Source organism: Pygocentrus nattereri, chromosome 18 (genome assembly GCF_015220715.1).
Source record: "Pygocentrus nattereri isolate fPygNat1 chromosome 18, fPygNat1.pri, whole genome shotgun sequence".
Taxonomy (NCBI): Eukaryota; Metazoa; Chordata; class Actinopteri; order Characiformes; family Serrasalmidae; genus Pygocentrus; species Pygocentrus nattereri.
In genome coordinates, this window is record NC_051228.1 from 9,859,184 (window position 1) to 9,887,171 (window position 27,988).

The window sequence follows — 27,988 nt, forward strand, 5'->3', positions numbered from 1 at the left end:
TGGCCTCCGTGTAGCCAATGGACCCGGGCTGTGAGTGTGGACGAGAGTGGCGTGCGGAGCTCGCATAAACACGACTCAGCTGCGCAAATTAGCGCGATCGGAAGACTGAGGTGTTGCACAGCCTCGGCCTTTGAGGGGCTCTTTGGTAGGTGAGGCTTCGTGAGGGTGATCCTCCGTGTTTTACCGTCGTCCCGTGCGCTCCTTGTTTTGGCCCCACCCTGGGAAATGCGCAGCACTGACTCACGGTGACAGTTTCAAGGCTCCTGCCCGTGTGTGTGTGACCGATCCTGCGTCCATTTCTAGCACGGAGCTGAGGTGGCGAGAACATCCAGCGTCGCATTCAGCACGAAGGCGATCAGGGGTCGACAAAATGGGAGGTAAGGACTGAGGGGGTGGCATCTCCAGCGTCATTAATGGAAGGAAAGGGGGGGGGTAGAAAGGCCTTAATGATGAGAATGTGGTTCTGTTTACCCTGTAGAGGCAGAGACCAGACAGAGGTTACTGCGCAGCGTGAAGAAGGAGGTGGGTAAATGCTGCGTGGATGCAAGAAGCTCACAGTTGTTACAGTTCTGGCAAGCCACCTGGGTTCATTAGCATCCTAACATCAGATGGAGGGAAAAAGAGGCAGCCCTGAGTAGATAATCACCTTCTCATTCTCATTTTCAGTGGGAATAGGGCTGATGCCATGCTATGTTGTTTTATTCCCATGCCTATGATCCACTGAGGCTGGCTTGACTGCCTATGCATATGTGCATATATATATATATATATATATATATATATATATATATATATATATATATATATATATAGTGTGTGTGTGTGTGTGTGTGTGTGTGTGTGTGTGTGTATGAACAAGGTTGTTTTGTCCCCTGAATGTCCCCAAATGGACCCTCTGCTAATGCCAGCCTGTGTATACTATTAGAACACCCTTCAACAGTCCACTGGAAGTGAATGGCTTCATATTTAGCTAAATCACATGCACCCTCACTGTGAGAGAGAATCATTCACAGCAAGGCAACAGCTCAACGTGGGTGGGCCTGACACTTAAAACGGAGAAAGGCGAAATGTTTCCTTTATGGCTTGATGGCATGACACAGATGTGGCCTGTAGCCTCAGAGCGATCCCACTTAGAATGTGCAGTTAAAAAGGGTATGAGTAAAAAATGAATACTATGAGAGTTACCGTCATGCATGAAATAGCGAAGGTAATGATAAACACTGACTTCTTAACAGTCAGTCTTTTCAGGATGGCCTTTAAAGGGTCCATATAATTGAACATCAATATTTTCCTGATTTTTTTATAATAAAAGTTTGCTGGAACGGTAATATTTGCAGTGATTTTGATGCAAGTAAGCTGATGACGATCCTGCAAAGGCAGCAAGCCATCACAAATGTGATCCACTGCCTCTGACTTTTAAATGAGTATTAGATCATTTAATTATTATCTGGTATAGCTGATTTCTGTCCCATTTTGTATCTTTAATATGTAAAATGCGTGAATACCCAGAGGCATTCAGGGGGTCCAATGTTAGATGTCGCTTTGGAACTCACATACTTAGGCATGTTTAGCAGTCTGACATTTCTCCAGCAGGGGGATCTGGTGAAATTAGTGTGCAAGTCATTGTGAACCCACACCAGCAGGAGCTCATGAATGCACATGCTTACAGTAATAGCTTTCAGAATGAGAGGTGAAATAGTTTTCAAAAAACATTTGTTTCCCAGTGTTGTATTGATTAGTCTGCAATTTTCCTTAAATAAAGCATAGTAGACAAATAAAATAGCAGGTCCAAACTGCAGCCAACTGTGTATGTATGTTAGTGGGAGAGGAGTGGAGTACCAATATTATTGTCTGAGCAAGAAAATGTGCTAATTATTTTTATACATTGGGTAGACTAGTGTGTAGCCCACAAAATGTTGATTTTGAGACATTCAGAGGGTCCAAGAAGTTAATTAGGGAATCACGGATGCCCCAGGAACCCCTGTATTACGCACCTTGCATATCGCTGCTGTCTTTCTCCTATAAAGTTCTGAGTTTTTGATCCAACAACAGCGATATATAAGTCTTAAAGGCACAGTCTTTTTAATTCTAATGGATTAAAAAAGGTTGGTGGTCATGTAGGAATTACATTTGACTGAATTTGGTAGATAAACACACACAAATGTTACATCAGAGTATTTGAGCCAGAATCAGCAGGTTCAAGAACTTCTACCCTCAAGCTGTTAAACTGATCACACATAAAACATCCACCAGATCATGAATACAACACTACTCAAACTACATACACTACATATTCCTATTTTGAACTCTCTCCATGTTACTGTTGACTGACATCATATATACTTGGACTGAACACTTGAAAAAACATTCATGACATTGTTAATGAATGCATGCTGCACATATGTTGCACATAGGTTTCCATGCTGTCTATGTCTTAATACACTTCTGTGTGTCTTATTCTGTATTTATTGTCTGATTATTGTATTGTCTGTTGATTATTTTTGTACTTATTTTGTGTATATTCATTGTTGTCTAAGTAGTACATATGTGCTCATCTTTGCCCTAATGTTTATGCACTACAGTAATAGCCCAAACATTTCGTTTATTGTACTTGTGTATTTATGACAATATAGATTAATTGAATTTAATCGGAGCTAATGGACAAAAAAATAAGATATGGGCCTTTTAAAATGAAGACACTTAGAAGACTGAGACACGCTGATATCCACGGATGAGCTGAAACATTACGACCACTTGTCTAATGCACTGTTGGTCCTTTGCATGCTGCTAAAAAAGCCCCGACCTGCCAAGGGAATGACTCTATAAGACCTCTGAAGGTGTCCTGGTATCTGGCACCAAGACATTGGCAGCAAGTGCAAATTGCGAGGAACAGCTGACATGGATTGGACAGCACATCCCACAGATGCTCAGTTGAATTGAGAATCTGGGAAAACTCTTCGTTATTCCTACCATTCCTAAACAATGTGTGCATAGTGGTTATCCTGCCCGAAGAGGCCACTGCTTTATGGGAATACTATGGGGATGTACTTGGTCTAATGTGACGCTTAGGTAGGTGGCATGTGTCAAACTGACATTCACATGAATGCTTGGAGCCAGGGTCTCCTAGAAGACCATTGCCTTGTTGCCGGTTCACGGTTTGTCCCTTCTCGGGCTACTGTCGATAGTTCCTCACCACTGCTCACCAGGAGCACCACACAAGTCTTGTTGTTTCAACGAAGCTCCAACCCAGTCATCTGGCCATAATGCTTTAGCTTTTAAGAAAGTCAGTCAGGTCTTCACTCCTGCCCATTTCGCCCATATCCAACACCTCACTACAAGAGCCTACCGTTCACTTACTATCTAATATATCCCAGACCTTCTCATGTGCTGTAGTTATGAGACAATCAACATTATTCACTTCATCTGTGAGTGGTCATAATATTTTAGCTCCTCAGTGTATATAACATGTTCATGATAGTTCTATAATGCTAAGCAGTGTTTATGTTCAAATTCCTATTTGTATGCGCATGTGTGGTGTTATTAACTGGGAACTGAGTTTCCCAGACATTTTATGACATTATAGAACCCCCTTATTCCTTCTTGTAGAGGATATTCTCTAGCTGTGGCAGTCACACCTGCCAATCAAAGTCACACTTAAAACGCAGTCATTATCATTCTGATTAATTCATCATCACTTTCCGAACGAACTAGCGAGCCTGAAAATGGAACGCTACCTCTGTAGTGGTTCGGGAGACTAAATGTAGTGGAGGTTTGAGATTTGAACCTCAGCCTCTGCCAGGTCTTCAACACGTATGACTCACTGCCAGTGAGGATCTCAACATGTTTAACGCATAGTGGAAATGATGATACATGCACACACCTACCTTACAGTCTGTATTCCACCTTCCTGCCTCTTTTTCACATCTGCAAGTAGAAACGTGTAATTACGCTTTCTCTACTCAACACCTGTTCTTTAAAGGTGCACTCCTGCATTCTCTCAGTTTGTCACATCTTCTAAGCTGCTTATCCATGTAATGGATGACTTGTACTTATATACAATACATACTATACCATTTTATAATAATACTTTACAGTTCAGTTTTCCAAAGAAATCTACAGGGATATTTCACCACACCTCACATTTTTTGCTTGTCACAGTCCAAGTGATCCCAAACACATTCAGTGATGTTGAGGGCTGGACTCTGGCGTGGTCAGTCCATGGTTCTGAGAACACCGGCACCTTCTTTGCTTGATTTGCAGAAGTTCTTCTTTTTTTGTCTATCTCTTTTTTACCTTTTCTGACTTGACACATCATTTCAGATTCTCAAAGATGAAAGCTTTAAGTGCTGTTTTCTGTTTGGGACAGTTTTGGTGGTCTAGAAAGTGTTCCAGGTGACTATTAGGAGTCATTTTCTCTGTATATTTTAATGATTTTTTTTAAAACTCTGGTTTTGGAAACCCCTATTTTTCACTTTTTTCCTTTCCTTATTGGATTATTTTATACCTTTTCTCTTCAGAATTAACTGGTTTAGCCTATTTAAATGCATGTGATAGAAATTTTGTGAATATTAGTATCTCTTTAAAGGGAATATAGCTGGGGAACATCTTTTGTATTACTGTTGAAGACTTTTGTGTAATTTTCCATTCAAGTGTTTTTATGATTATAAATACAATATAGTGATTTTACATATGTCTTCATCATTTCCAAACCTCGTCTTGTGAAAGCCCTGTATTGTAGTTATCAGACGGCACCTAGATTGGCTGATCAGTACTTGCAATTGCACAAATTCATGCAATGGCTCAAGGCATCCAGGAGAAATCTGAAACTTTGTTCGTCAAACAAGAACTTAAGATATCAACTTGCTAAAGGGGAGTTACTTCAGCATCTGCCATGAGTGTGTTTTGCGCCAACAGCTTTTATGTTTTTATGACTAAGTTAAGTTATGTGGCAGACTAAAATAAGTATTCCTGTATAAAATATAAGTAAAATAAAATATAAATAAGTATTCCTGTATAAAATATAAATAAGTATTCCTGTATATTCCTGTTATATGCTTTTGGTTTGTGAAACATTTGAAAGATTTTGCTTCCTTTGTGACTTTTTAGGTGAAACAAATTATGGAGGAGGCCGTAACGCGGAAGTTTGTGCACGAAGACAGCAGCCACATCATTTCTTTCTGTGGTAAGCTCATCACCTCTTGACTTTTCTCGCTATTTTTAATAGAACTCTCGTGTATGACACATAGTATGTTGTACAGGACATGACTCATTTATGTTATCATTTGCTGATATTTTTACCCTGTAATCATCATTTTGGGTGCCTTGAGACTCTTTTTTTATTTGGTTTATCACCATCTATTAAGAACAAAAGTGGTATAATAACTGCCATGTGGTGGGAAGTTGTTAGAAATGAAAAGGCCTCAAGCTCATATGTGGCAGACGTGAAGTGGATTCTAAGCCGGTATGGTTGGTGGGTGGTGAAGGCATGCCTTCGGTGCTGTGAATGGTGGTTAATGACCATTGACATTCACTGCTTTGAGCGAAGGCAGAGATCATATCCGTGTGTGTTAACAGTTTCAAATGTCAAGCTCTGCCACCTCCACCTACCAATCTGCTCATGACAGGATCAGAGAAAGAGAGAGAGAGAAGAGACCATACTGTGTAGGTCAGTATCGAACAGCGTGCTGATTAGTGTTTATGTATGTTTTGCTTACAATGTCAATGTAAGCACACAAACATACAGTTGAAGTGGAGAACCATGACTATTAGAGCCAGGCTTTCAGTTTGGGCCTTCAGTGTCAAAACTGAAACCTTCAAGGCCGAAAAAACACCTTTGCAATGATGAAATTTTTGCTAGCACCTCTATTGGATTTGTAATTGAATATGAGCGTTAAGAGGGTCATCCTTATGTGCCCTGGACCCTTTATTTTCTTACTGAAATATTTTGGAAGCGGTCCTGGTTCGTTGGAAGTGGTCATTGGAATGGCTGCATATTCCCAGGGTCCTATGTTCCCTCATTGAAATTTTTTAGCTTTTTCTTTGTTTCCATGGCCCATAAAATCATTTACCAGCCTACCAGCACTTAATTTACATATCATTTACATGAAGCTCACCCTAATTCATGCTGATGTTTTGGTAGGGAGCCAATAAAAAGACATTCTGCAGCTCAGGAGCCAATGGCTATGCTTGTAGGTGGAGTTTGAGGTTGAATGGAGAGTGCACTGCTCCCCAACTTTTAAGTGTTAAAATTACAATGACTGGAAAGAAGAAAATGTGTTTTTGTAAGATGGTAGAATAATTATTGCCCTAAATAACATGTTTACACATTGTATTATGGCAGTGTATGAGATGTTTCTGTGCTAGCTTCTTTTTGTATTGTTTATTGTATGCGATGTATCTGTAATATAAAACAAAATCACACTGTAATATGTCTTTAAATGGAATATGGCATAGATACAGTGTTTGCTTCTACCAACGATCATGTAAAATAAGTACATTCACTTTTGTACTGGATTAGCACGTTCATAAGTTAATATTATTATTATTGCTATTTTCTATTTCGATTTATAATAAATATGGAAGATATTTAAATTAGTTACCCACAAATTAAGCTTTGCTCAAATGTACATGCCCTCCTACCAAACATGAGTTTGATTGTATAGATTCGCCAACCATAATGAATTGATGAATAGCAAAACCGTGAAATTTGCATGCGCTCATTTTCTGATATGGTTTGACTGTACGCAAGTTTGATGAATAAGGGCCATTCTGACTGAACACTGGCGAAAACAAGAAAGATAAGGCGGGATTTCATGTTTGCATAGGCATCCACCCATATGGATTAGCTATATAAAAATGCAGCGTTTCACTATTTTGGAGGTGAATGGCTGTAAAAGGCTGAAATAAGGGAAATCTAGTGCGCTACAGGTTTCCCAGAAACTCTGGACAATAATTCTGTTGAGCTCAGATTCAGGCCTGTTGTGATTATTACAAAATGAATGGATCACAATTATGTAAGCTGATCGCAACACTGACTGGTGCTATTACACCCCTAAAAGGCACCAGTGACTAATGTTGTTTATTTGAGCTATTTGATACTAAGTATCAACAGCTAGAAAGCAAAATAGCTAATCAGCCACTTTAGATTTGGCCACTTTGACTTCAATATTGCACAGAATGACCTCAAACTAGGTATTTAAATGGTTAAATGCACTTATGTACATGCCAAGTAATCATCAGCTGAAATGTCATGATGGTGACAGACCTACTAAGATTTGTTTTTCACTGTTTATTTGGGCCTAAATAGTAACCTGACCAGACAGCAGGTGGTCGAATCTGAGCAGGTGTACTGATTGATTTAAAGTTCTTTTGTCAAGCGCATGCTGTACATGGACAAAACAAATATTGTCTCATGAGAAACAAGACGTCAGACCGTCACTCGCCAGAATTTCAAGTGCTGCGCTTTAATAATCAGTTTACCGTTTGATCTGACTGTAGTCAAAACTTTAAAGAGCTCACCTTGCAGATGACACTACATCATCATAGTCTTTTATTCTGTCAGTTCATCCCAGAACGCAGCCAGACTCAACTATGCTCTCTTTGATTGTGTTTGTATAGGTGTTAAACTGTGAGAGGCTGTATAGTTGCTTAAATTTAACCTTCAAACAAAGTAAAAATACATTTCTGATTCACCATAATGTAAATCAGAAAAGGCAGTCAGAACGGGACAAATAGCTGTTGCTCATAATAACTTAAATGGTAGAAATGCTTTATAAGGTATCAGTGAATGTATACTGTAGTTTACTGTACCGTATTAACAGTAAATCACGGTAAAATAACTGTATTCCCTGACTTAACCAGTAACACAAGATTACTGTGATGTAGCTGCGTTCTCTTCTACGTTTACAGTACTTAGCTGTAATTCAAATACTATGTTTTAAATAACATCTGTAAGTAATGCAACTCAGTGGGGGGTGCTGGAGGCTATCCCAGGCTGTCATCAGGTGGAAGGCAGGACACACTCTTTACAGGTCACCACTCCATCACAGGGCAGACAGACAGACATACTCATTTACACCTAGGGGCAATGCAGCATGTCCAGTTGGCCTAGCTGCATGTCTTTGGACTGTGGGAGGAAACCAGAGCTGTGTGTGGAAACCACAGAGAAAGGACCCTGGTCACCCGGCCGGGGAATCGAACCCAGGCCCTTCTTGCTGTGAGGCGACAGCGCTACCCACCACGCCACCATGCCGCCCGATCTATAAATAGCTTAATTAAAAAACAATATTAGTGAATTAAATTGATTTACCATGTTTTTAACTGTATATGCACAGAATATCTGAACACCCGTGATTCCAAAGTGCTACTACATACTTCTAGAACTATAAAAATAACTTGGCCAGTTTTCAGTGTAGTCCATTTAGCTACTGAATAATTGACCTTAGCATGCAATATGTTTAATATTTTACAGACATGCTATTTCATAATTTTCACTTTTTGCATAAACAGGGCCAATATCTTAAAAAATACTATAAATACAGCACAGTAAAGTACCTTTTTAGAATCTTTTATTTGACATGCTTTTATTATAATATTTACGCCTTTTTAACTGTGATATCCCTGTACAGCTCAACATCAAACTCACAGTGATTTCTTGTGCTTGTAATTTTACTCTCCTAACTTTCTGGTTAGCAAGCTAAGGGCCACACAGCTAGCACAGCTAATTAGCACACTAGCCTAACCTAGCAAAGAACAAGCGATCCAACTGCAAAATATACTTCTTGTTGTACTCTGTATGGCCTTTGGTGACCTGATGAAACTAAACTTGGCCCTTTTATAGGGTCTCTTAATGTAACATATAAGGATGAGGGAACATTTGGCCCTCATAGGTACACTACAGTGCTATGCTAACAGATTAAGCTTGTACATTTGAAGGTTTTAAAAAACATTCTATCTGTTTCATTTAAAGCTTGCACTGGACAGTAACACATATTTTTACCTTTTATTAGTTTTATAGTGACTCTTTTAGGAAAGAGTCCTGACATAGAGCTGCTAACAGTGTTCTCTGTTGATTACCCATTAAAACTCTTAGATTAGTCTACAGCTGGCTTTCACACCCTGCTGAAAAACCAGCACAGACCAGTAAGCCTTTCATGCTGGTCTAAGCTGGTCTATGCTTTTCTTTGCTGGTCTAGTGCTGGTCTGGTTCTACTTTAGCTGGTCATTCCAGCATGGTTATGTTGGTTGACCAGTATATCAGCATCAAAACACTGCATATCGCTACTGTCTGAATAAAACCCCCGTATCTCCATTTTTGCTGATTTTTCAGTTTTTGACATAATTTGAAAATGCCTGCTGGTTTTTACATGGTAAAGTTACCATTTTGGAGATACGAGCAATAGGCTGGTTTTACTGGTGATCAGCATGTCAACTTCCATTGCTGCTGATCAGTGTACCAGCACCCAAAAAACAATCTATACTGGTTTTGCTGGTGAACAGCCATGCTGGTCTGTGCTGGTTTTTCTAGCAGGGCAGTTGGTGACATATGTCTTCTAGTAGATTCAATGATGAAATAATAGCATTACTACAGTATTTGCAGAGTTTAAATACAACAAGCAAGATGACTGTATGAAATAAAAATGAACTAAACATTACAGATGTGTGTTGTCTGCTTTCCAGAAATCAGTAGACCTTCTCTGAAGGCCTAGCATGCCTTGACAGTTCCCATCTGCTCTAGAATCTGTACCATACTTTTTTGGTTCTTTGCAGCAATGCCATAGCAGGACTACTTTTGGTTTCCACAATGCAGTGGTTCTCTGGCACTGGAAGACCCCCTGTTTCACACATCTTGCTGTTTTCCCTGCTCTAACAAACCCACTTAAGCTCGGCAATGACTTGCTAATTAGCTAGCTGAGTTGAATGAGGTGTGTTGGAGCAAGATAACACTAAAATGTCTAGAGCAGGGCTACTTCAGGACCATGGTTCAGGATCTCTGCCTTAAAGACCCTTTGCGTTTCTTTAAAGGGCCATCTTTGTAAATGAGATAAATGAGAATCTAGCAGGACCACGTGTGGTTACATGATGTAGTGCTGGTCCTGGAGGCCCCATGTGTTCCACACATTGTGGTATTTTCCATGCTCTGCTGTGGTCATGGCAAATGGGAGCTCCGAATTTTCCAACTCAGAGTCTCCTGCTTCACACCTAAAAATATTTGTGCAACTTCAGCTGTTTTAATTTTGAAAACAGAGGACAGTCACAGTAAGCTAGGGCTTGTTTGCTTTTGTATATGTATAAAAAGCTCTTAAAGAAATTACAGGCAGTTGTTTATTTAGAGCTTCATTTATTCTAAAAGTGGATGTAGGTAATGGAACTTCACTGTTAATAATATAGCTCAGAAGAAATGACACACGTGCAAAGTTTGATTAAAAATACCCCTGTGTTTAGTGATATCATCAACCCAGGGTGGTGAACTGCGGTTATGGCACAGTTTGGTGATTTTTTCCCCTCAAACAAACACCTCTACTAAACATGGCAGTTAGCTGCTGAGTTGAATCAGGTGTGTTTGAGTAGGAAAATCACCAAACTGGGCTGGACACTGACCGTGCAGGACTGCAGTTCCATCCCGCCTTTAACAAATAGCATATGATACCAGGGGTGGACTGTGACTGTTAGATCTAGAACTTCAGCTCAGGCCATAAATGTCTAACAAATGTTGAGATAATGAGATAAAGAAAAAAAATTTAAAAGCATAATCTATCATACAGCTACTTTCTGCCCAAACATAATTTTAGCAGTATGTTAGCACTGAGCTAATGGTGATTTACATGAATATTTTTGCCCTTTCTAGACTAAATTACATATTTGAAGCTTATGAAACACATTCCATGTCTTATTTGAAAGCTTGTAACAGACATATGAATATATATTTTGCATTGCATCAGTTTTACAGTGACTCAGATTCAGAGATTCAAAGTGCTGCTATAGGATTTTATTTTAAACAGGTAGCTGATTGGTCAGGGTTACACTCATACTAGCAATCAGTGATGTATCTAGGAGTCCCAGGGAGCCTAGAGTTTTTCTCACAAAATTGGTCCCACCCATGGAAAATCTGAACATTATTGGTTCCACTGTTACATCCATATTCTGCTGGAAGTTAATCAGTAATAAGTTCAGCTCATGAAGTCCTAACCAATGAGAGAGCTCACTTGGCTATATCCACCCAGATACCACACAGAAAAAAAATCCTGATTGGATCATTTTCCACTCGGTGCTTCACCTTTTTATTTTGACCTTTTTTATTTGAACCTTTTTGCTTCCAACCAAAACTTAAAAGTGAAATAAAATAATTACTACAATTCTATAAAAAAGCATAATAAATATATGAAATAAAAATGTACTTTTTTTATTCCACAAAAAATAATTAGGCTTTCTCTAAAGGCCTAGAAGGTCCTGAGGGTTCCCCACTTTATGATACACAAATAGAAACTCAAATGTCTGTTTAAATATTTTTTTATATTTTATTATTGCTTCTTGATCTACATGTTAAAAAGGCTGTTGAGAAACTCTGACTTTCTGAATGGAGGAATGTTCAAATGGGTTTTTCCACTTGGATGTTGGAAAATTCCCAGTTCCCACCTTGGTCACGAATGCGGCTTCAAGAAAGGACTTGTAAATGAACTGATGTGCAGAGCAGGGTTTCTTCAGGTCCAGGCTTGAGAACCGCTGCCCTAAAGAGCTCTTCAATAGATGGTTCTCTAAACAACCATCTTTGTAAATGAAATGTGCCAGTATGAAGTAACTTCCAAAGATATTCCAATGAAAGGTATTCCTAGAACCATACACCTTAACTAAGAACTATTCAGCAACCTATGTTTACAAAGCAAATATGATGTTTCCTCAGCTGTGGTGGAAGCTTGTGTGTTGCATGGGCTGAAGAGGCGGGCTGCAGGCTTCCTGCGCAGTAACAAGTTGGCAGCACTCTTCACGAAGGTGGGGAAAATCTTTACTCCTGCTGAGGACCTCTGCAAGAAAGTGCAGGAGCTGGAACAGATCATCGAAAACAAGTGAGATCTGCTGATTCCAGGCTTGAGGCAAGATTGAATGCGTGTTAGCCTGAGATTTGTGCTGTATAGTTGCTCTTTACTCTCTACATGGTGTCCAATTGTACAGCTCCAGACAGAGCCAGTCTCAGATGAGCCAGGACAGTATCCGTAAGCAGCCGCGGGCCGCCAACCTCTCCCCCCAGGCCATCAAACACCTGTGGATCCGCACAGCACTGACAGAGAAAGTGCTGGACAAAATTGTTCTATATTTGGTGGAAAACAGCAGGTTGTAAATCTATAATCACATTTGCATGTTAATGGATAAACCACTCATTACTAATTATACACTGACTGCTATTGCACTGTTTAGAGATGTTTTTTGTTTTGTTGCAGTAAATTCTATGAGAGGGAAGCTTTGCTGAGAGATCCTGTTGATGGTCCAATCCTGGCATCTCTACTGGGTATGAAGCACAGTGTTATTTCCCAGGCTTACTGTCTGCTACAAAGCATATTTACTTACACAGTAGCCACGTTTACATGCAGCCTAATAATCCATCAATAATCCGACTAATAATCCGGAATAGAATACATCCATGTAAACACTTCACTTGGAATAGTCTAGTCTGATTGAGGCCAATCGGAATACAATCTGATTGAACCAGGTGGATCATCCTGTAAATAATCTGTTAAATAGAAGAACAATAGCCGTGTAAACGTCTGTATCCGATTACATTCCCTATCAGAATATGTAAGTACGTTCGTGTTATAGCAAAAGCAGAGAACTCATAAACCAGCTCTGGCAAAAGTTTATAACGTTCAAGCATGGCTGGAGCAGAAATTGGTCTGCAGAGGAGAAGTTTATGCTCTGATCTTTAAAAGACGGTGGTGAAACGGGTGTCCAGCTTATGTGTCTCAGAACACAACGTTTTCCTCTCGCTGCTTCCTTAATAAGTACATGTGAGGTACATTACATTTTGAAGCAATTGAAAACACAAGCACGCCAACTGAAAACTCATCTCACTCTGACTGGACCTCATGTGATGTTTGCTGTCATGGTAACATTTATTCTATGTGGTACTCCACACATGCACAACATTGTGGATCAGGTTAGTTGCAGTGCACATGTAAATGAAGATTTTCCATCAGATTGTTTAATAGAGTGAACATATAAACACCTCAGTCTTAATCTGTAATTGGAATATATTCAGTTGGACTGGCAAAAATGTTTGCAGGTAAACACAGCCACTGTGGCAAATCAGGGAGATGCATTGTAAATAGATGTTTAAGAACACATCTTTTCCATCTTGACTCTTCTAGTTGGTCCCTGTGCCCTGGAGTACACAAAAGCAAAGACGGCTAACCACTTCTGGACAGATCCTTCTGCTGATGAACTGGTGCAGAGGCACCGTATCCACAGCGGCCACTGCCGCCAGGATTCTCCCACCAAACGCCCTGCTCTTGTTAGTATTGAACTATCTCCTGCTTCAGCGTGAGGTTCAAAATGCAGAATATGTTCATTTCAGATGAGCACGTTTGCACAACCCATGTGTATTTGTTTGTGTAGATCCAAAAGAGGCAGTCAAGTGGCAGCATGGATGATAGGCCCTCTCTGTGGGCTCGGGACTATGTGGAGTCTCTCCATCAGAACTCCAGAGCCACACTGTTGTTTGGCAAGAACAACGTGCTAGTCCAGCCAGTAAGTGATCTGTTGATATTAATGCAGCATTGGTATCATTGAACTTAACAGGGATGCCCGAACAAACAAAGATGTATACCACTATAGTCCCTCTTTGTTCCTGCAGACAGATGACATGGAAGCTATCCCAGGATACCTCTCCCTCCACCAGACTGCAGAGCTCATGACACTGAAGTGGACACCGAACCAGCTAATGAATGGCAACATGGGAGAATTTGATTATGAAAAAAGGTACATGACAAATAGATCTATGAAGTCAGGTGCCATTATCTAGTCAGCATTATGCCCATATAAGGAAAACAAAGCAAAACTGGTATAAACTGTCCTACATTTTTTCACTGGATCCTCTGCATTATAAGGTTGTTTGAGTTGAAATATGGCTAATGCTACATGCATGCTCCAAGCAAACTAGTCCAATTCTGCACTGAATTGACGGCACAAAAAAGTCTACTATTAAACTTCAGCACTAATTTATTAATATTATAGAAAAACACTAGCCAGTCAAACTGTAGGATACTATGGCTAACCACATTTAATGAAGCTTGCTGGTTTGTATGGAGTACTTTGAAGAGTTTGCTAGTTTTATCTTGACAGTTCAGTGCAGTTTGCATGTAGCAATATTCATATTTACTCTTTAATGACCTCTTAACTCAGAGGATCTGTTGCCATTCAGAGGAAAAATGGCCGTATGGCAAAATGTACTAACTTTGCAATGAACAGCAATTTTCAAAAAACGAGACAAAGTGCAAAGTGTCCACTGTGGTTGAGCACTGTAGCTCTGGGGAAAAAGCTGTTAGCATGTCTGATTTTGCTGGTTTTGATGGACCTGAATCTTCTACCAGAAATGGGTGGCTGGAAGAGGTGATGTCCAGCATAAGAGGGGTCAGCTGTTATTTTGCCTTCAAGCTTCTTCACCCTGCTGTTGTAGATGTCCTGAAGCATTGGCAGACTTTGACCAGTCATCCACCTTGCTGTCCTGATTGTGCATTGGAGTTTCACTCATTCTTGTGAGGTTGAGGAACCAAACCAGATGGTTATGGATGATGTGAGGATAGACTCTATGATCACTTGTAGAGCTGGATCATCAGGGTCTGCAGCAGGTTGAACTTGTACAGCTTCCCCAGGAAGAACATTCTCTGCTCCCTTGGCTATATATTGGAATATGGTCATGCACAGGAACTTGAATGACTCCACCCTGGAAACCACAGAGCCATTAATTTTTGGGGGGTGTAGGGAGGGAAGATTGCTCCTGAAGTCCACCACCATCTCTACAGTCTTTTATGTACTAAGCAGCAGGTGGTTGCAGCTGCATCAGGAGACCAGCTGCTCAACCTTCTTTTGTAGGCAGACTCATCACTGTTGGCTATGAGGCCCACCACGGTGGTGTCGTCTGCAAACTTTAGAATCTTCATAGCTGGTTCCTTGGAGACATAGTTGTTGGTGTATAGACTGAAGAGCAGGGGGAGAGTGTACAACCTTGTAGAACTCCTAAGTTCACACCTACCTCTCCTTCACCTCCTCACCAAGTTAAGCAGACCCAATATACCCATTGAGAATTTCTAAAAACACTGTTTTTTGAATAAACTCCGAAATGATTTCAGGTGAAACAGTGTCCCAGAGGTTCACTAAATGTTCCTTGGTTACATTAACAAACCAAAAAATCAAACTTACAAGGCCGCCGTCTGTGGTGCTGTCTTGAACTTCTTTAAATGGGCATGACGTCAAACAGGGAATGACATGAGTGCAGAGGTCTATTCATCACTATCATGGAATATATGACTGTAATATTATTGTTGACTATTATGTATTATATACATGTTTCTTTAGTGAGTGCCTATTACTTTTCAATGTTTTTTTTAGTGTGTACTGGGATTATGCAATGACCATCCGTCTAGAGGAAATTGTCTATTTACACTGCCATCAACAAGGTAAAATCTTTGGAGACATGCTGTTTGGGATCTTTGTTAAATTATTGCGTCCATAAGTATTTGTTGGGTCACTGTGCTTCCATTAAAAATAAAATGTTTTCCCAAAACATCATCTTCTGTTTGCAGTTGATAGTGGTGGCACTGTGGTCTTGGTGAGTCAGGATGGGATCCAGAGACCACCTTTCCGCTTCCCAAAAGGAGGCCACCTGCTGCAGTTCCTCACCTGTCTGGAGACAGGTCTCCTTCCACATGGTCAGCTTGATCCTCCCTTATGGTCCCAAAGGGGAAAGGTGCACCTGATATAAGCAACGGTTTATCTCTATCCAGTACATTGGCTAAGAAAACACATGTAAGATACAAACACTTGTCTTGTTGTTCAACAGGGAAAAGTTTTCCCAAAATTACGGAAAAGAAGTCCACATGGCTCCTGCGAGTCCTTTTCTGATAAGGATGATGATGAGGCGACGGATTATGTGTTTCGCATAATATACCCAGGCAGTCAGGAGTTTGGTATGTGACTAAATCCAATAAGATCCTAAACTGTGGAGCTGTATGCTGTGGTCTGTCATTGTGACGTATTTCCTCTACTCCATCTAGTGTGTACTTTCTATCCTGTCTTGTGAACATCCTTCCTGTTTCTGTAGGTTATGATGGTGCCACAGCATCCCATCACCCCCACCTCATCAGCCCAGGCATGAACATCCCCTCATACCACTATATCTCCATTTCTGCACCATCCCTCTCATGGTTCACTTTGCTTTTGGAAGAAAGACAGAGAACCTGATCTCTGATCTTAGTCTGTCCCTTTACATTTCCACCCTAGTGACCCACTCATTCTTTAGAGCTGTAGTTCTCAGATATAACTGAATTGAGCTATGGCACAGATACTGAGGATGATGGTGATACTGATGGTGATGGTGATGGTGGTTAGGGAACATGCACCAGGTAATATTTAGGATGCTCTCATAATGATGCAGTTGGCCCAGAGCTGATGGACCAGAGCATGAGCATGTGGCAGCCCACTCCAAGAAAGTCTTCCTGTTCCTCCTGCTCTCAGAATGGTTCTTCTGATGGTGGACTCCCCAATGGGTGCAACCATGACAGGCAAGTATGGCATATAACAGTACCAAATTATTTACTTTGATACATACAAATACCAGGGTTCGAATTGGGTAGGGGCTGTACATTGACCACCCTAGCCAGCGCTGTGGGGATCCCTTTAGTTTTGTGGAAGATTTACTGGTTGCCTCAGATTGTGAAAAAGCAATCGCTTTTGGTACTGCTGGATTGTGTTTAAGTACAATAGACCATGATATTTTAGTGGACGTGCTGCCAAATATGGTTGTTTATGACAATCCTTACTATGTTTAGGTCTTACTTGACAGACCCTGCCCAAACTGCAAATGGGGAATTTTCTAAACATAGAAGAGTGCAACATGGTGTCCCACAAGGCTCTGTTTTAGGATCCTTACTGTTTTTCTTTTAACATTTTACAAATGTTGCCTTGCACTTTTTATGCTGATTATACTCAGTTAAACATGTCCGCTCAACCAGTTTCAGTGACAGTCAGCAGTGACAGTTACATGTAATGTAAGATTGTATGAAAAACATAACAGCCTGAATGGCACTGTAGACGGACCTTCCACGAGCAGAGCCTCCCAGGGCCTCTGCCAATCCGAACCCCAACATATACAGCTTGCAAACTGTTATCTGCTATTATCAAACAGTATGTCTATATCTGTTATCTCCTTTAGGGCACCTCTGAAGTTACTTTGCGAGACCATGAAGTACCAGATCATTTCTCGTGCTTTCTATGGTTGTATGTAGCATTTCCATTGTTGTAATGGTAAAAGCCTAGGTCCTTCAAAAATGCATGAACTTCTCACTTTGGATTGTTTTTCTTACATTAAGGGTTAGCCTACTGCCGTCACCTGTCCACAGTCCGCACACACCTGTCAGCTCTTGTCAACCCCACCATCATTGAGCCTGACGTTCCCCATGATGCCAGAGTAGGACTCTCTGCAGAAGTATGGAAGACATTTCTTCAGGATAGTTCTGTGGGTGGACCCGTCCAAACTTTCAAACCCTGAATTCCTGTCCAGTTACACAGTCTAAATTTACTTTAATTATGTCTGTTAATCTAACATTTTCTTCCTCTCTGGCAGGCTTATGAAGAGGCGGAGCTTCTCCGGCTGGTGTACTATGGTGGTGTAGAACCTACTTTGCGGAAAGAGGTGTGGCCTTTCCTGCTAGGCCACTACCACTTCACCATGACTCTCAAAGAGAGAAAGGAGGTATAGTGAAGGCCAATTATGACTGACAGAATGGCATTAGTGTTCTAGCATATAAAACTGATGTCCTGATGCACTTCCTATAGGTGGATGAACAGGTCCGGGCCTGTTATGAGCAGACCATGAGTGAGTGGCTGGGCTGTGAAGCCATTGTGAGGCAGCGTGAGAAAGAGCAGCATGCTGCTGCCCTTGCCAAGTGTGCCTCTGGAGCCAGTGTTGACTGTAGCTTACGACAAGACTCCACAATCAGCTCTGATGTAAGATATATTGCCATGAGAGACCTTTAGTTAATGCTAGCTAGTTAAATAGAAACCTGATAATCTTCTTGATTGGGCTGTGTTATAGCTTCATTAATAAATTTACAAATTAATAAATTAACAAATTCCAACATTTGTTTAATCATTTCATCTATTACTTTCATTTTATATTGTTTTTTGGAGGTATTATACTTCAGATGTCTGGTTTCTATCACCAGCACTGTGAACAATTCTAACACTCTGAATTTTGATTCTAAATGACTGATAACATCTTGAATTACCCAGACATTTTGAAAAAATTGAATTTCCCTTTAATGTGTCACGTGCCAAAGAAATACAAATGCTAATCGTGGACCCTGTCTAATGGATTCCATTGCTGTTGTAGTCAGGGGTTGGGAAAATACATACAGTATAAATCCACTGAAAGGGGAAGCATTCAAGAATTCCTCTTAACCAAAGATCCAAATAGGATTTCCTAACAGTCATGCCATTTATACAGGAATAATTGGTGTTACATATTGCAGCAGTCCTAACAAATTGCTCCTGAATAGTGCACTGGGAGTAATTTTCAAAATATACACATCTGTTTCTCTAAATAGATAATGGATAGAGGGAAGGAAGAGAGACTGAGTGCACTAAATAATAATGTATCCTTGTCAATATTTTGCTATCTAGTCATCCCAGAGCAGCAGCTCAGAGAAACAGAGCCATGCCTGTTCTCAGAGTGACTCCAACAGTAGCACTCAGGTGAGCATCAAGTTAAAGGTTCTCACCAGAAAACATTTCCCTGGCATTTTGTCTCACCTCCACTTGTATTGACTTGCAGGTGTTCGGGTCTGTCGATGAGGTTGACCCAATTGAATCTGAACCTAAGCCAAAAGATGAGAAGCCACAGCCCAAAATTCCAAACGGCACCCTGCCAAACTGCACCAGTTCTCCAGATTCTGGACATCCATCCTCTCGCAACTTCTCTGTCACGTCCGGACTCTCAGATTGCTCTCCAAGCACAGAGGATGCTTCCACGCAAGAGTCTGGAACTAAAATCCCACCACCAGAGCCATCAGCTGTGGCCTCTGAGGTTGCTGTGGAACCTCCAGCCAACTCTAGCATTGACAGCAAGGTCAAAGAAGAATCTATGGAGCAGAGCTCACCAGTTGTGAATGGAAGAAAGGAAGATCCTGCGGATTTACACACAGGAGGACTCACGACAGTAGATAAGATGATCAAAGCTCAGGAAGATCAGAAGTCAGATGATTCTGATGCCAAAGAAGTTAGCGGGACTGACTCAGTGGAATCTCAGAAGGAGAAGGTGGATGTAAATGAAACATCTGAGACCAGCGTTACTGAAATAGTAGAAAGCACATTACCTGAAATGAAACAGAATGAGCATCATGAAACAGTGGATACAAAGTCTTCAGACAACAATAAGCAAGAAAGTCAATCACCTGAGGCTTCTGCTGAAGAGAAGGCGATCAGGGCCTCACAGGTGGTGACTGATGCAAAGGAAACCATTGAGTCTGATTTGGATAAAGCACAGTCAACCCCAGATTTAAAAGTGCAAGTACCTGCCAAATGTGATCATCCTAGACCACTTACAAAACAGTATTCCGTGGATGAACCAAAAGATACAAGAAATCCTGAGGAGCCTGAGAAGACGGGAGAACGTGTGACATCTGATTTGACAAGTGAACCTTGTATGGAGTCTTCTGAAAAAGAAACAAAGCCTCCTCAACCTCTCCCTGAAGTACCACACATGGAATTGCTAATGAACAATCCACCTGACATTGAGAAGCCAGCTGCACCATCCTTAATGACCTGGGACTCTGATCAGAGTAGAAGCAAGGCATTAATCAAACAAATGACCGACCCTGTACCTGAGAGCTGTTTTTCCATTATGTCTTTATCAAAGCAATCACCAGACATGTCAGACGACTCTCCATCAGCTCTAGAAATGGAGGAGATCTCAGCCGCTTTGGTTTATATGCCTGCAGAGGACACCCTGGCCAAGGTTCCTGCTATGATGGGACCTCCCTTGGCTCTGTCAATCCCACCAGAAAAGGTTGCAGCGGGTATGCCTTCTCTGGAACTGTGCATGGAGGCAGGCCTAAACACTAGTCCAGAAGGTACTGAATCAGCACTGTCTGAGGAAGAACCAGAGATGGAGAGTTTATTCCCCAAACCAGACTCTCTAGCTGTTGGAGGAGAACATAAAAATGATGTTGCATCTCCAGTTTCCTCCATTGGGACCACTTATTCTGTAAGTTAATCGAGGCATCATTCAAAAGCAATAGTTCCTACTCCACTGTTATCTTATTCTTGAAATGCTCATATGTACTATCACCCTCTGCCTTCTCCGGTACCTTATAACTACACTTATTGTCCATTTGATCAAGTCAGCTTACCCCATTATAAACTTTATAATTGACAGTTACAGACTGTAGTTCATCTCTTTCAGTGCATAGTTTGTTATACCCTGTTCATCAATGGTCAGGACCCCCAAAGGACCAAAACTATATAACAAGTGTTAAATAGGTTGGTCATTCTCCACACTGATATGATGCAGTGCTGCTGCAGTTTTAAACAACTCTTAGCTGAAAATAGTTCGGCAACCACAAATATCCAGCCAACAGTGTCCTGCAACCAGAAACTGACCACTAATGAAGGACTAGGGGATGATTAACACTTGAACCCTGCTACACAACATTGACCTAACCATACCTTAAACATATGATGGCAGATGTCATATGCTGTCATGAGATGTCCAGTAACATAACAGTGTCATGTTGCCATAAGCATTTATTGTCATAATGGTCCATAATGTTTGATGTCATGATAGTACACGTAGCAAAAATTAGCACATCACATAAGCTGTCATGTCACCAAACATTGTGGCATCTTTCATAAAAGTTACTGGTAATGTTAAATGTTAAATGATGGTTGGGATAGTGTAGTGGTTAACACCTCTGCCTTCTACACTGTAGACTGGGGTTCAATCCCCACCTGGGCAAACACCCTACACTATACCAATAAGAGTCCTTGGGCAAGACTCCTAACACCTACCTATGTAAAAATAATCAAATTGTAAGTCGCTCTGGATAAGAGCGTCAGCCAAATGCTATAAATGTAAATGTTAAAATGACACTGTATATTACTAAACATGCAACATGCAGCAACAGTTGTTTACAACTGGTGGTCAAACAAGGTAGGAGTGGCTAAAAGAGGGGACACAAAGTGTTGAGTAGAGCAGTGTTGAGAATAGTTAACCACTTTATAATACCTGCTCATTGGTGGTCCTTTGGGGATCCTGGGGGGGGCTAACAACGTATGCAGAAAAACAGAGTTTGTAATTGTAGAACGTCAAAGGGTACCTATAAGGTAAGGGCCAATTCACACTTACTGTGTCTGCATGTCATGAGAGACACTGAACATCGTGCTTTTCATTTTGGCACCCATGTTAAGTGGTCACTGCTTTCATACAGACAGAGCGTCCCTGACGCTGCACTGAAGTGGCACGGTGTTTAGAGAATAGAACCGGCGCTGATTTATTCTGTGCGTCAGGCAGCAAAATACACTGAAATAAGCCATGGAAATCTGTGAAAATTCAATAGAAAACCATATACAAACTTAAAAACCATATTTTAAATTTTGATGCATGATAAATAACTAGTTAAACATTCCGTGCTGCAAACAGATTTCTTGGTTGGTCTTGAAACTTTTGCCTAAGTCAGAATGCTGTCGAGGACAAACAAATATACAGTGTACTTTCATAAACTGTATTTTTTATTTTTTTGAACAGAGTGACTGATGGGGCCATTTATCCATCTGGAAACAGGAACATTTGTATAAATTTCTCGCTGTTCCTCTCCACAGTACAAATGCTATGTATGTAAGGCCAGCGCGTTCGACATGTAGTGCTCGCGCTATTTTATATCTCTTGCCACGTAGAAGCAGTGTGTGAATAAGGCCTAAGTGGACCTAATAAAGTGGCCAGTGAGTTTATATTCAGAGTGTGCATTATGTCCATTTTTCCCTGTAATTCTGTAGCAAGAGCTGCTAGACTTGTACACCCTCAATCTGCACCGTATTGACAAAGATGTCCAACGATGTGACAGGAACTACTGGTACTTCACCACTGCCAACTTGGAGAAACTGCGCAACATCATGTGCAGGTGAATCTAAAACTACTTTTTACATGTTGAACACAAAATGAACACTAGACGCTGCTATCAAAGGCCCCTAAAACTCACTTACGCTTTTTTTGCTTGATTTCTCTTCATAGCTACGTTTGGCAGCACCTAGATATCGGCTATGTGCAAGGAATGTGTGACTTACTTGCACCCCTACTAGTTATTCTTGATGATGGTAAGTTCACACCAAGTTCCTTAAACTCTACAGTCTGCTAATCCTTTTATTATGGTCAGGTGTATTAATATTCGGACATCTATTTTAAATTACATTGTCTAACACAGCATATTGGAACACATTCACACATTGTAAACAAGGTCATTTAGTGTTTTCATGGGAAATGGTTAATTGCAGAGAAACTTACCAACACTGATTTTCTCTACAGTGGTGGTGATAGAGTCTAGGTGAGGAACCAGGGGTTGCAATGTCTACAACCCAAATAAGGCTGTTTTATTTACTATCAAAAAAGTAATGTAAAGATAAAATAGTGGTACAATTAGAAAAAAATTGGGTACTGATGAATGAATGTCATTTTAGGATGAAATCTGATCTCAGGTCTCAGGTACTGGGCAGTAACCATTTCATGTAAGAATGTGTGACACAGCTTCTAGACGCATTAAATGCTCTGGACTTCTAGTTCCTATCACAACCACTGTGAAAAAATCAGCATGTGTCTCTTCAGTTGAACGTTTCACATCAACCCACTGTGAATTACTTTGTTTACATCATAAAAATGAATTATGCAGAAAAAAAATCAGTGGATTTCTCCTTTGTGTTCCTGTACAGCGCCCTTTTAAACAGTGGATTGATTATTAATAGGAAGTGCATCATTGTGTTCTTAACTGTATTCTCTAGGCTTTTGGTCTGACTCAGTCTCTTTTTGTTTTTGTTAGAGGCCATGGCTTTTAGCTGCTTTACAGAACTCATGAAAAGAATGAATCAGAACTTTCCTCATGGAGGAGCAATGGACACCCACTTCGCCAACATGCGCTCCCTTATTCAAGTATGACTACAGGAAAATTTCTTCAGCAAGCAGTGACTTCTTATGTGTTTCTTCACTTTCAGTAGTGCTTTTTAAAATATTTTACAGATTCTTGACTCTGAGCTCTTTGAGCTAATGCAACAGAATGGAGACTACACCCACTTTTACTTCTGTTACCGGTGGTTCCTCCTAGACTTTAAGAGAGGTAAGATCAAACATAAAACTGTAGTTTCAAATAAAGAAATCAGTTTATCTACAATGTACCGTTTCACATTAATGCACACTGAGTGACATTGTTTACATCTCAGCAATTTAACTGTGAAAAAATATTGAAATATTGGTGGAATTACCAAATTCTTTCCAGAGAACAGTGACATACATTCACTGAGCACTTAATTAGAAACACCTGTCAATCATGCAGTTATCTAATCAGCCAATTGTGTAGCAGCAGTGCAGTGCATAAAGTCATGCAGATATGGTCCAGCAGCTTCAGGTAATGCTCACTTCAACCATCAAAATGGGGGAAATGTGATCTCAGTGATTTTGACTGTGGTGATTCTTGGTACCAGATGGGCTGGTTTCTATAACTGCTGATCCCCTGAGATTTTCACACAGCAGATGCTAGAGTTTACTCAGAACTGAGCTGGCAGAAATGCTACTGTAACTCAGATAACCCCAATTGTGATGAGCAGAAAGCATCTTAGCATGCACAACTTGTTGGAGCTTGAGGTAAATGGGCTACAACAGCAGAAGAACATGGTTTCCACTTGGCTTGGCTGACAGATTTTCTGTGTTTGCCAGTCTGGAAAAACATAGCCTGGTCTGATGAATCTTGATTTCTGAGAGGCACACAGATGGTTAAGATCAGAATTTGGCACCAACATCATGAATCCATGGACCCAACCGGCCTGGTGTCAACAGTCCAGGCTGGTGAAGGTGGTGTAATGGTGTGGGGAATCTTTTCTTGGCACAAGTTTGGGCTAGTAATACAAATCAATCACCAATTAAATCCCACAACCTATTTGAGTATTGTTGTTGACCATGTGTCTCCCTTCCCTCAAACTGGGTTCAGGAACATGACAATGAGTTCAGTGTTCTTCAGTGGTCTTCCTGGTTACCGGATCTGAATCCAGTATACCACCTTTGGGATGTGGTAAAATGGGAGATTCACAGCATGAAAGTGCCTCTAAAAAAATCTGAGACTGATTTGAGAGCAAAGGAAGGCTCTTCCCAGTATTAGTGTAGTGTTGCTAATCAAGTGCTTGGTGAGTGTAGGTGTTAAGGTGACACCTTAATACTGTTAATGCTGTTGTTTGTGTATGTCTCCTAAGAAATGGTGTATGATGATGTGTTCTCCGTATGGGAGACCATCTGGGCTGCCCGAACCATCTCCTCTGGGCACTTTGTGCTCTTCATTGCCCTGGCTCTGGTTGAGCTGTACAGAGACATAATTCTGGAGAACAACATGGACTTCACTGACATCATCAAGTTCTTCAACGGTAAAGTGCCACTAAAGCATATTGTATTAGTAGTACAAAGCACAATAGTTTAGTTGGCAATCATCATTTTCCCCATGCTTTATTTCAGAAATGGCTGAGCGACATGATGTCCCAAAACTTGTCGTGATGGCCCGAGACCTGGTCCACAAAGTCCAGATCCTTATAGAGAACAAGTGATTCAGCGTCTTTCACCATTCGCTCTCCATTATCTAACGAAGAAGACTACTTTTACCCCTTTTCTGCGCATCATACATTCGACCCCAGCTCTTAGATTGCTTCTTCCTCTTGACCTCCACAGGGCACTGCTGAGAGCAGGTTCTAAGGTTCTATGCCAGGTAAAAAGCAAGAGTTGGCCAAAAGAAACTGCTGAAGAGCAATAACGCCCAATGAAATTTAAAATAGAAAATAGACATAGTAGATTACAATCCTTAGCAAAAGAAAGTCCAGCTGTGTACAAGATTATACAAGACTGAAGACCAGAGGTCTTCAAATCCACACCTTGAATCCAGTTTCCATTCCTGGGTTTTATGATCACTAGTTGTAGTTGGCCAGTCAGTCACATCAAGCTTTATCCAAACTTGAAGGGACCCGACTGCTAACATCAGGATCAGAAATCATTTTAAATTTCATAGTCAGGTTCTCTTAGGTGGTCTCCCACTTTTAACAGATTTTACCCTGGATCTTCCCCACTTTAGTTTTTCTCTACTTTCATTACCACACAGGGCCCATACCCTGCAGTATCTTTTCCATTGACATCCATTTATAACATTTGTCTGGTTTTATGTACCAAAAACGAATGAATTCTTTTTAACATGACCGTTTTCCTGACTCTTTTTATCACTTAAACAGGATGTTTTGTTACTGTGCCTTTAAAACATATACTTGCAAATGAGCTCTGTTCTGATTGGCTGCTCTGTCTTGTCTTATTCAAAAATCAGTCAAGGCTGAAAGGTTCCTTATAGTTTCATTGTGAATGGGTAGAGCTAATCTGCAGCAGGCTCAATAGGTGGATATATTAAGCATGTTGCTTCTTGAGAGCAAATGGATGCACAGGAAATAAAACGGTGTCATGTTTGTTAATTTAGTCAACCAAAAGTCATTTTTTATGTGGTATGTTAGGTAAAGGCTAATTTAGCTATATCAGCACTGCTCACCATGAAAACACCTCATTAATGAACATTTTTCCAGACTGAAAATATTTCAGATGTTCTTTGAAAAAGCACTGCTTGTTTAGTAAATTTGAATTTCAGGCAGATGATTATTTATTATATCTTTCGTTACACCAGCCAATGCAGGTGTCTGTTAACTGACTTAACAGAATTGGCGGTTAGTGTTCTCCTCCAAGCATGTTGAACTGTTCACTGGTTGTTGTTTTTAAAGATGCAGTGGGGCTACATGTGCCTCAGAGGAAGCGTGTGCTAGCCTTGACCTTACCAGTGTGGTAGCTCTGTGTGATAAAGGGAGACCCAGCTAGTGTGCAGAATTGGTTTTGACTGAATTGCATCAAGTTATCAGGTTTTATTTGCACTTTAGGTGAGGGACTGGTTTGGATCAGTTTCAGACATAACTTGTTTTGGTCTCAGATCATCCTTGGACTGGGGTTCAGACAAAATTTTGTTGGGCTTGTTGTCAAATGGTATTGCCATGGTTCTGTTCAGACTCAGGTAGAAAGTTATCAGGCTGTTTTCCCGTTCTGATCAGTATAGGGTATAGAGTATAGCTCCAGTCAGCAGTCCAATTAACAAGCATCATCATCATCCTCATCATCTTTAACTACTTAGTCTAGCTAGGCTCACAGTAACAGTTGGGAGAGCAGAGAATCCTTGTCCCCTGCAACTTCCTTTAGCTTGTTCTGAGGGACCCCAAGCCGCTCCCAGGCCAACTTGAAAACATAATCCTTCCAGCAGGTCCTAGAACGATCCCGGGGTCTCGTCCCTTTAGGCCATGCTTGGTAAACCCCCACTGGGAGGCATCCAGGGGGCATCCTGATCAGATGTGAGAACCACCTCAACAAGCTCCTCTCAATGTGGAGGAGTAGCGGTTCTACTCTGAGATGACTGAGCTCCTCACCCTAGGGTTGAGAGGGTGTATCATGTATAGTGTATCCCACCACCCTGCGAAGAAAGCTCATTTGTGACGCCTATATTCGTGATCTCATTCTTACGGTCATTACCCACAGCTCATGACCATAGGTCAGGGTCGGGATGTAGACTGACTGGTAAGATTACAAAATCCAGGACTGGAAGCTGCTCCAAATTTGAAGACCACTGCCGTAGACTACATGCAGTCAATGGTGACGGAAGCCAAATTTCCCTCTACCAATGCAGATTCTTTGAAAAGCACAAAACATTGAAATTGTGGTCTTTTTTATCATTTGTACAAATTAGAAACACAGACAGCTCCCAAATGTGTCGAGTATTGCTTGTTCGTCATGGCATCAGAATATTTGCACGCAAACCTTAGTCTGTGTCAGCACACCGTTCTATTTTCAGGTATTACTGAACTTGTATTATAAATGAGAAGACAGTGATTTTTGTAATTATTACTTAAGCTTTCCGCCCCCAGTGACTTTGTCACTCAGTGACATGTTGAGCTGCTACACAATTATGTACCTCACTCAGCGAACCAACCTTACTCGAAAAACAATCTATCGGTAATATATCTATAAACTCGGAGATGTGTTTATTTTTTATCCGTCTTTTTGCCTTAAGTTCCTTTGTTTAGGGACAAGTGCTGTCAATTTGTTTCTGCTCAGTGAGTGATTATACCACGAGGCCGATAAGTAGGCTATGTCTCTGCATCAGAATGTGGGTTGACTGAAGCCATTATATGTGAGACTTGTTCATACATTACTGTAGTCGGCATATATAACATATACAGTGGGTTGCAAAAGTATTCATACCCCTTGAACTTTTCCATATTTTGTCACATTACAACCACAAACATAAATATATTTCACTGGAATTTAATGTGAAAGACCAACACAAAGTGGTATACAATTGTGAAGTGGAAAGAAAATTATACATGAATCAAAACATTTTTTACAAATAAAAAACGAATAAGTGCGACGTGCAAAAGTATTCAGCCCCCCTGAGTCAATACTTTGTGG

At 40.8% G+C, this 27,988-nt stretch overlaps 1 protein-coding gene across 1 annotated transcript; it reads left to right on the top strand.

The window, feature by feature from the left end:
- Positions 1 to 27,819, top strand: sgsm1b (small G protein signaling modulator 1b). Its single transcript, XM_017710768.2, has 25 exons — positions 1 to 377; positions 479 to 522; positions 5,107 to 5,182; positions 11,900 to 12,062; positions 12,169 to 12,327; positions 12,435 to 12,502; positions 13,359 to 13,501; positions 13,606 to 13,737; positions 13,844 to 13,968; positions 15,598 to 15,665; positions 15,792 to 15,955; positions 16,049 to 16,175; positions 16,643 to 16,769; positions 17,420 to 17,484; positions 17,577 to 17,722; positions 17,831 to 17,959; positions 18,043 to 18,213; positions 18,889 to 18,960; positions 19,040 to 20,470; positions 22,258 to 22,382; positions 22,493 to 22,575; positions 23,292 to 23,401; positions 23,489 to 23,585; positions 24,712 to 24,879; positions 24,968 to 27,819. Exons 1-25 carry the CDS (start codon positions 371 to 373, stop codon positions 25,054 to 25,056), a joined length of 4,089 nt encoding a protein of 1,362 aa, XP_017566257.1. The 5' UTR covers positions 1 to 370; the 3' UTR covers positions 25,057 to 27,819.
- Positions 27,820 to 27,988: the final 169 nt, after the last annotated feature.

What these genes read in the sequence shown, in the direction of transcription:
- sgsm1b (XM_017710768.2), top strand. An exon ending in CCACCAAACGCCCTGCTCTT is followed by an intron (nt 13,502 to 13,605) that starts GTTAGTATTGAA and finishes TTGTTTGTGTAG; the next exon opens with ATCCAAAAGAGGCAGTCAAG. An exon ending in CTGCGCAACATCATGTGCAG is followed by an intron (nt 22,383 to 22,492) that starts GTGAATCTAAAA and finishes TTCTCTTCATAG; the next exon opens with CTACGTTTGGCAGCACCTAG.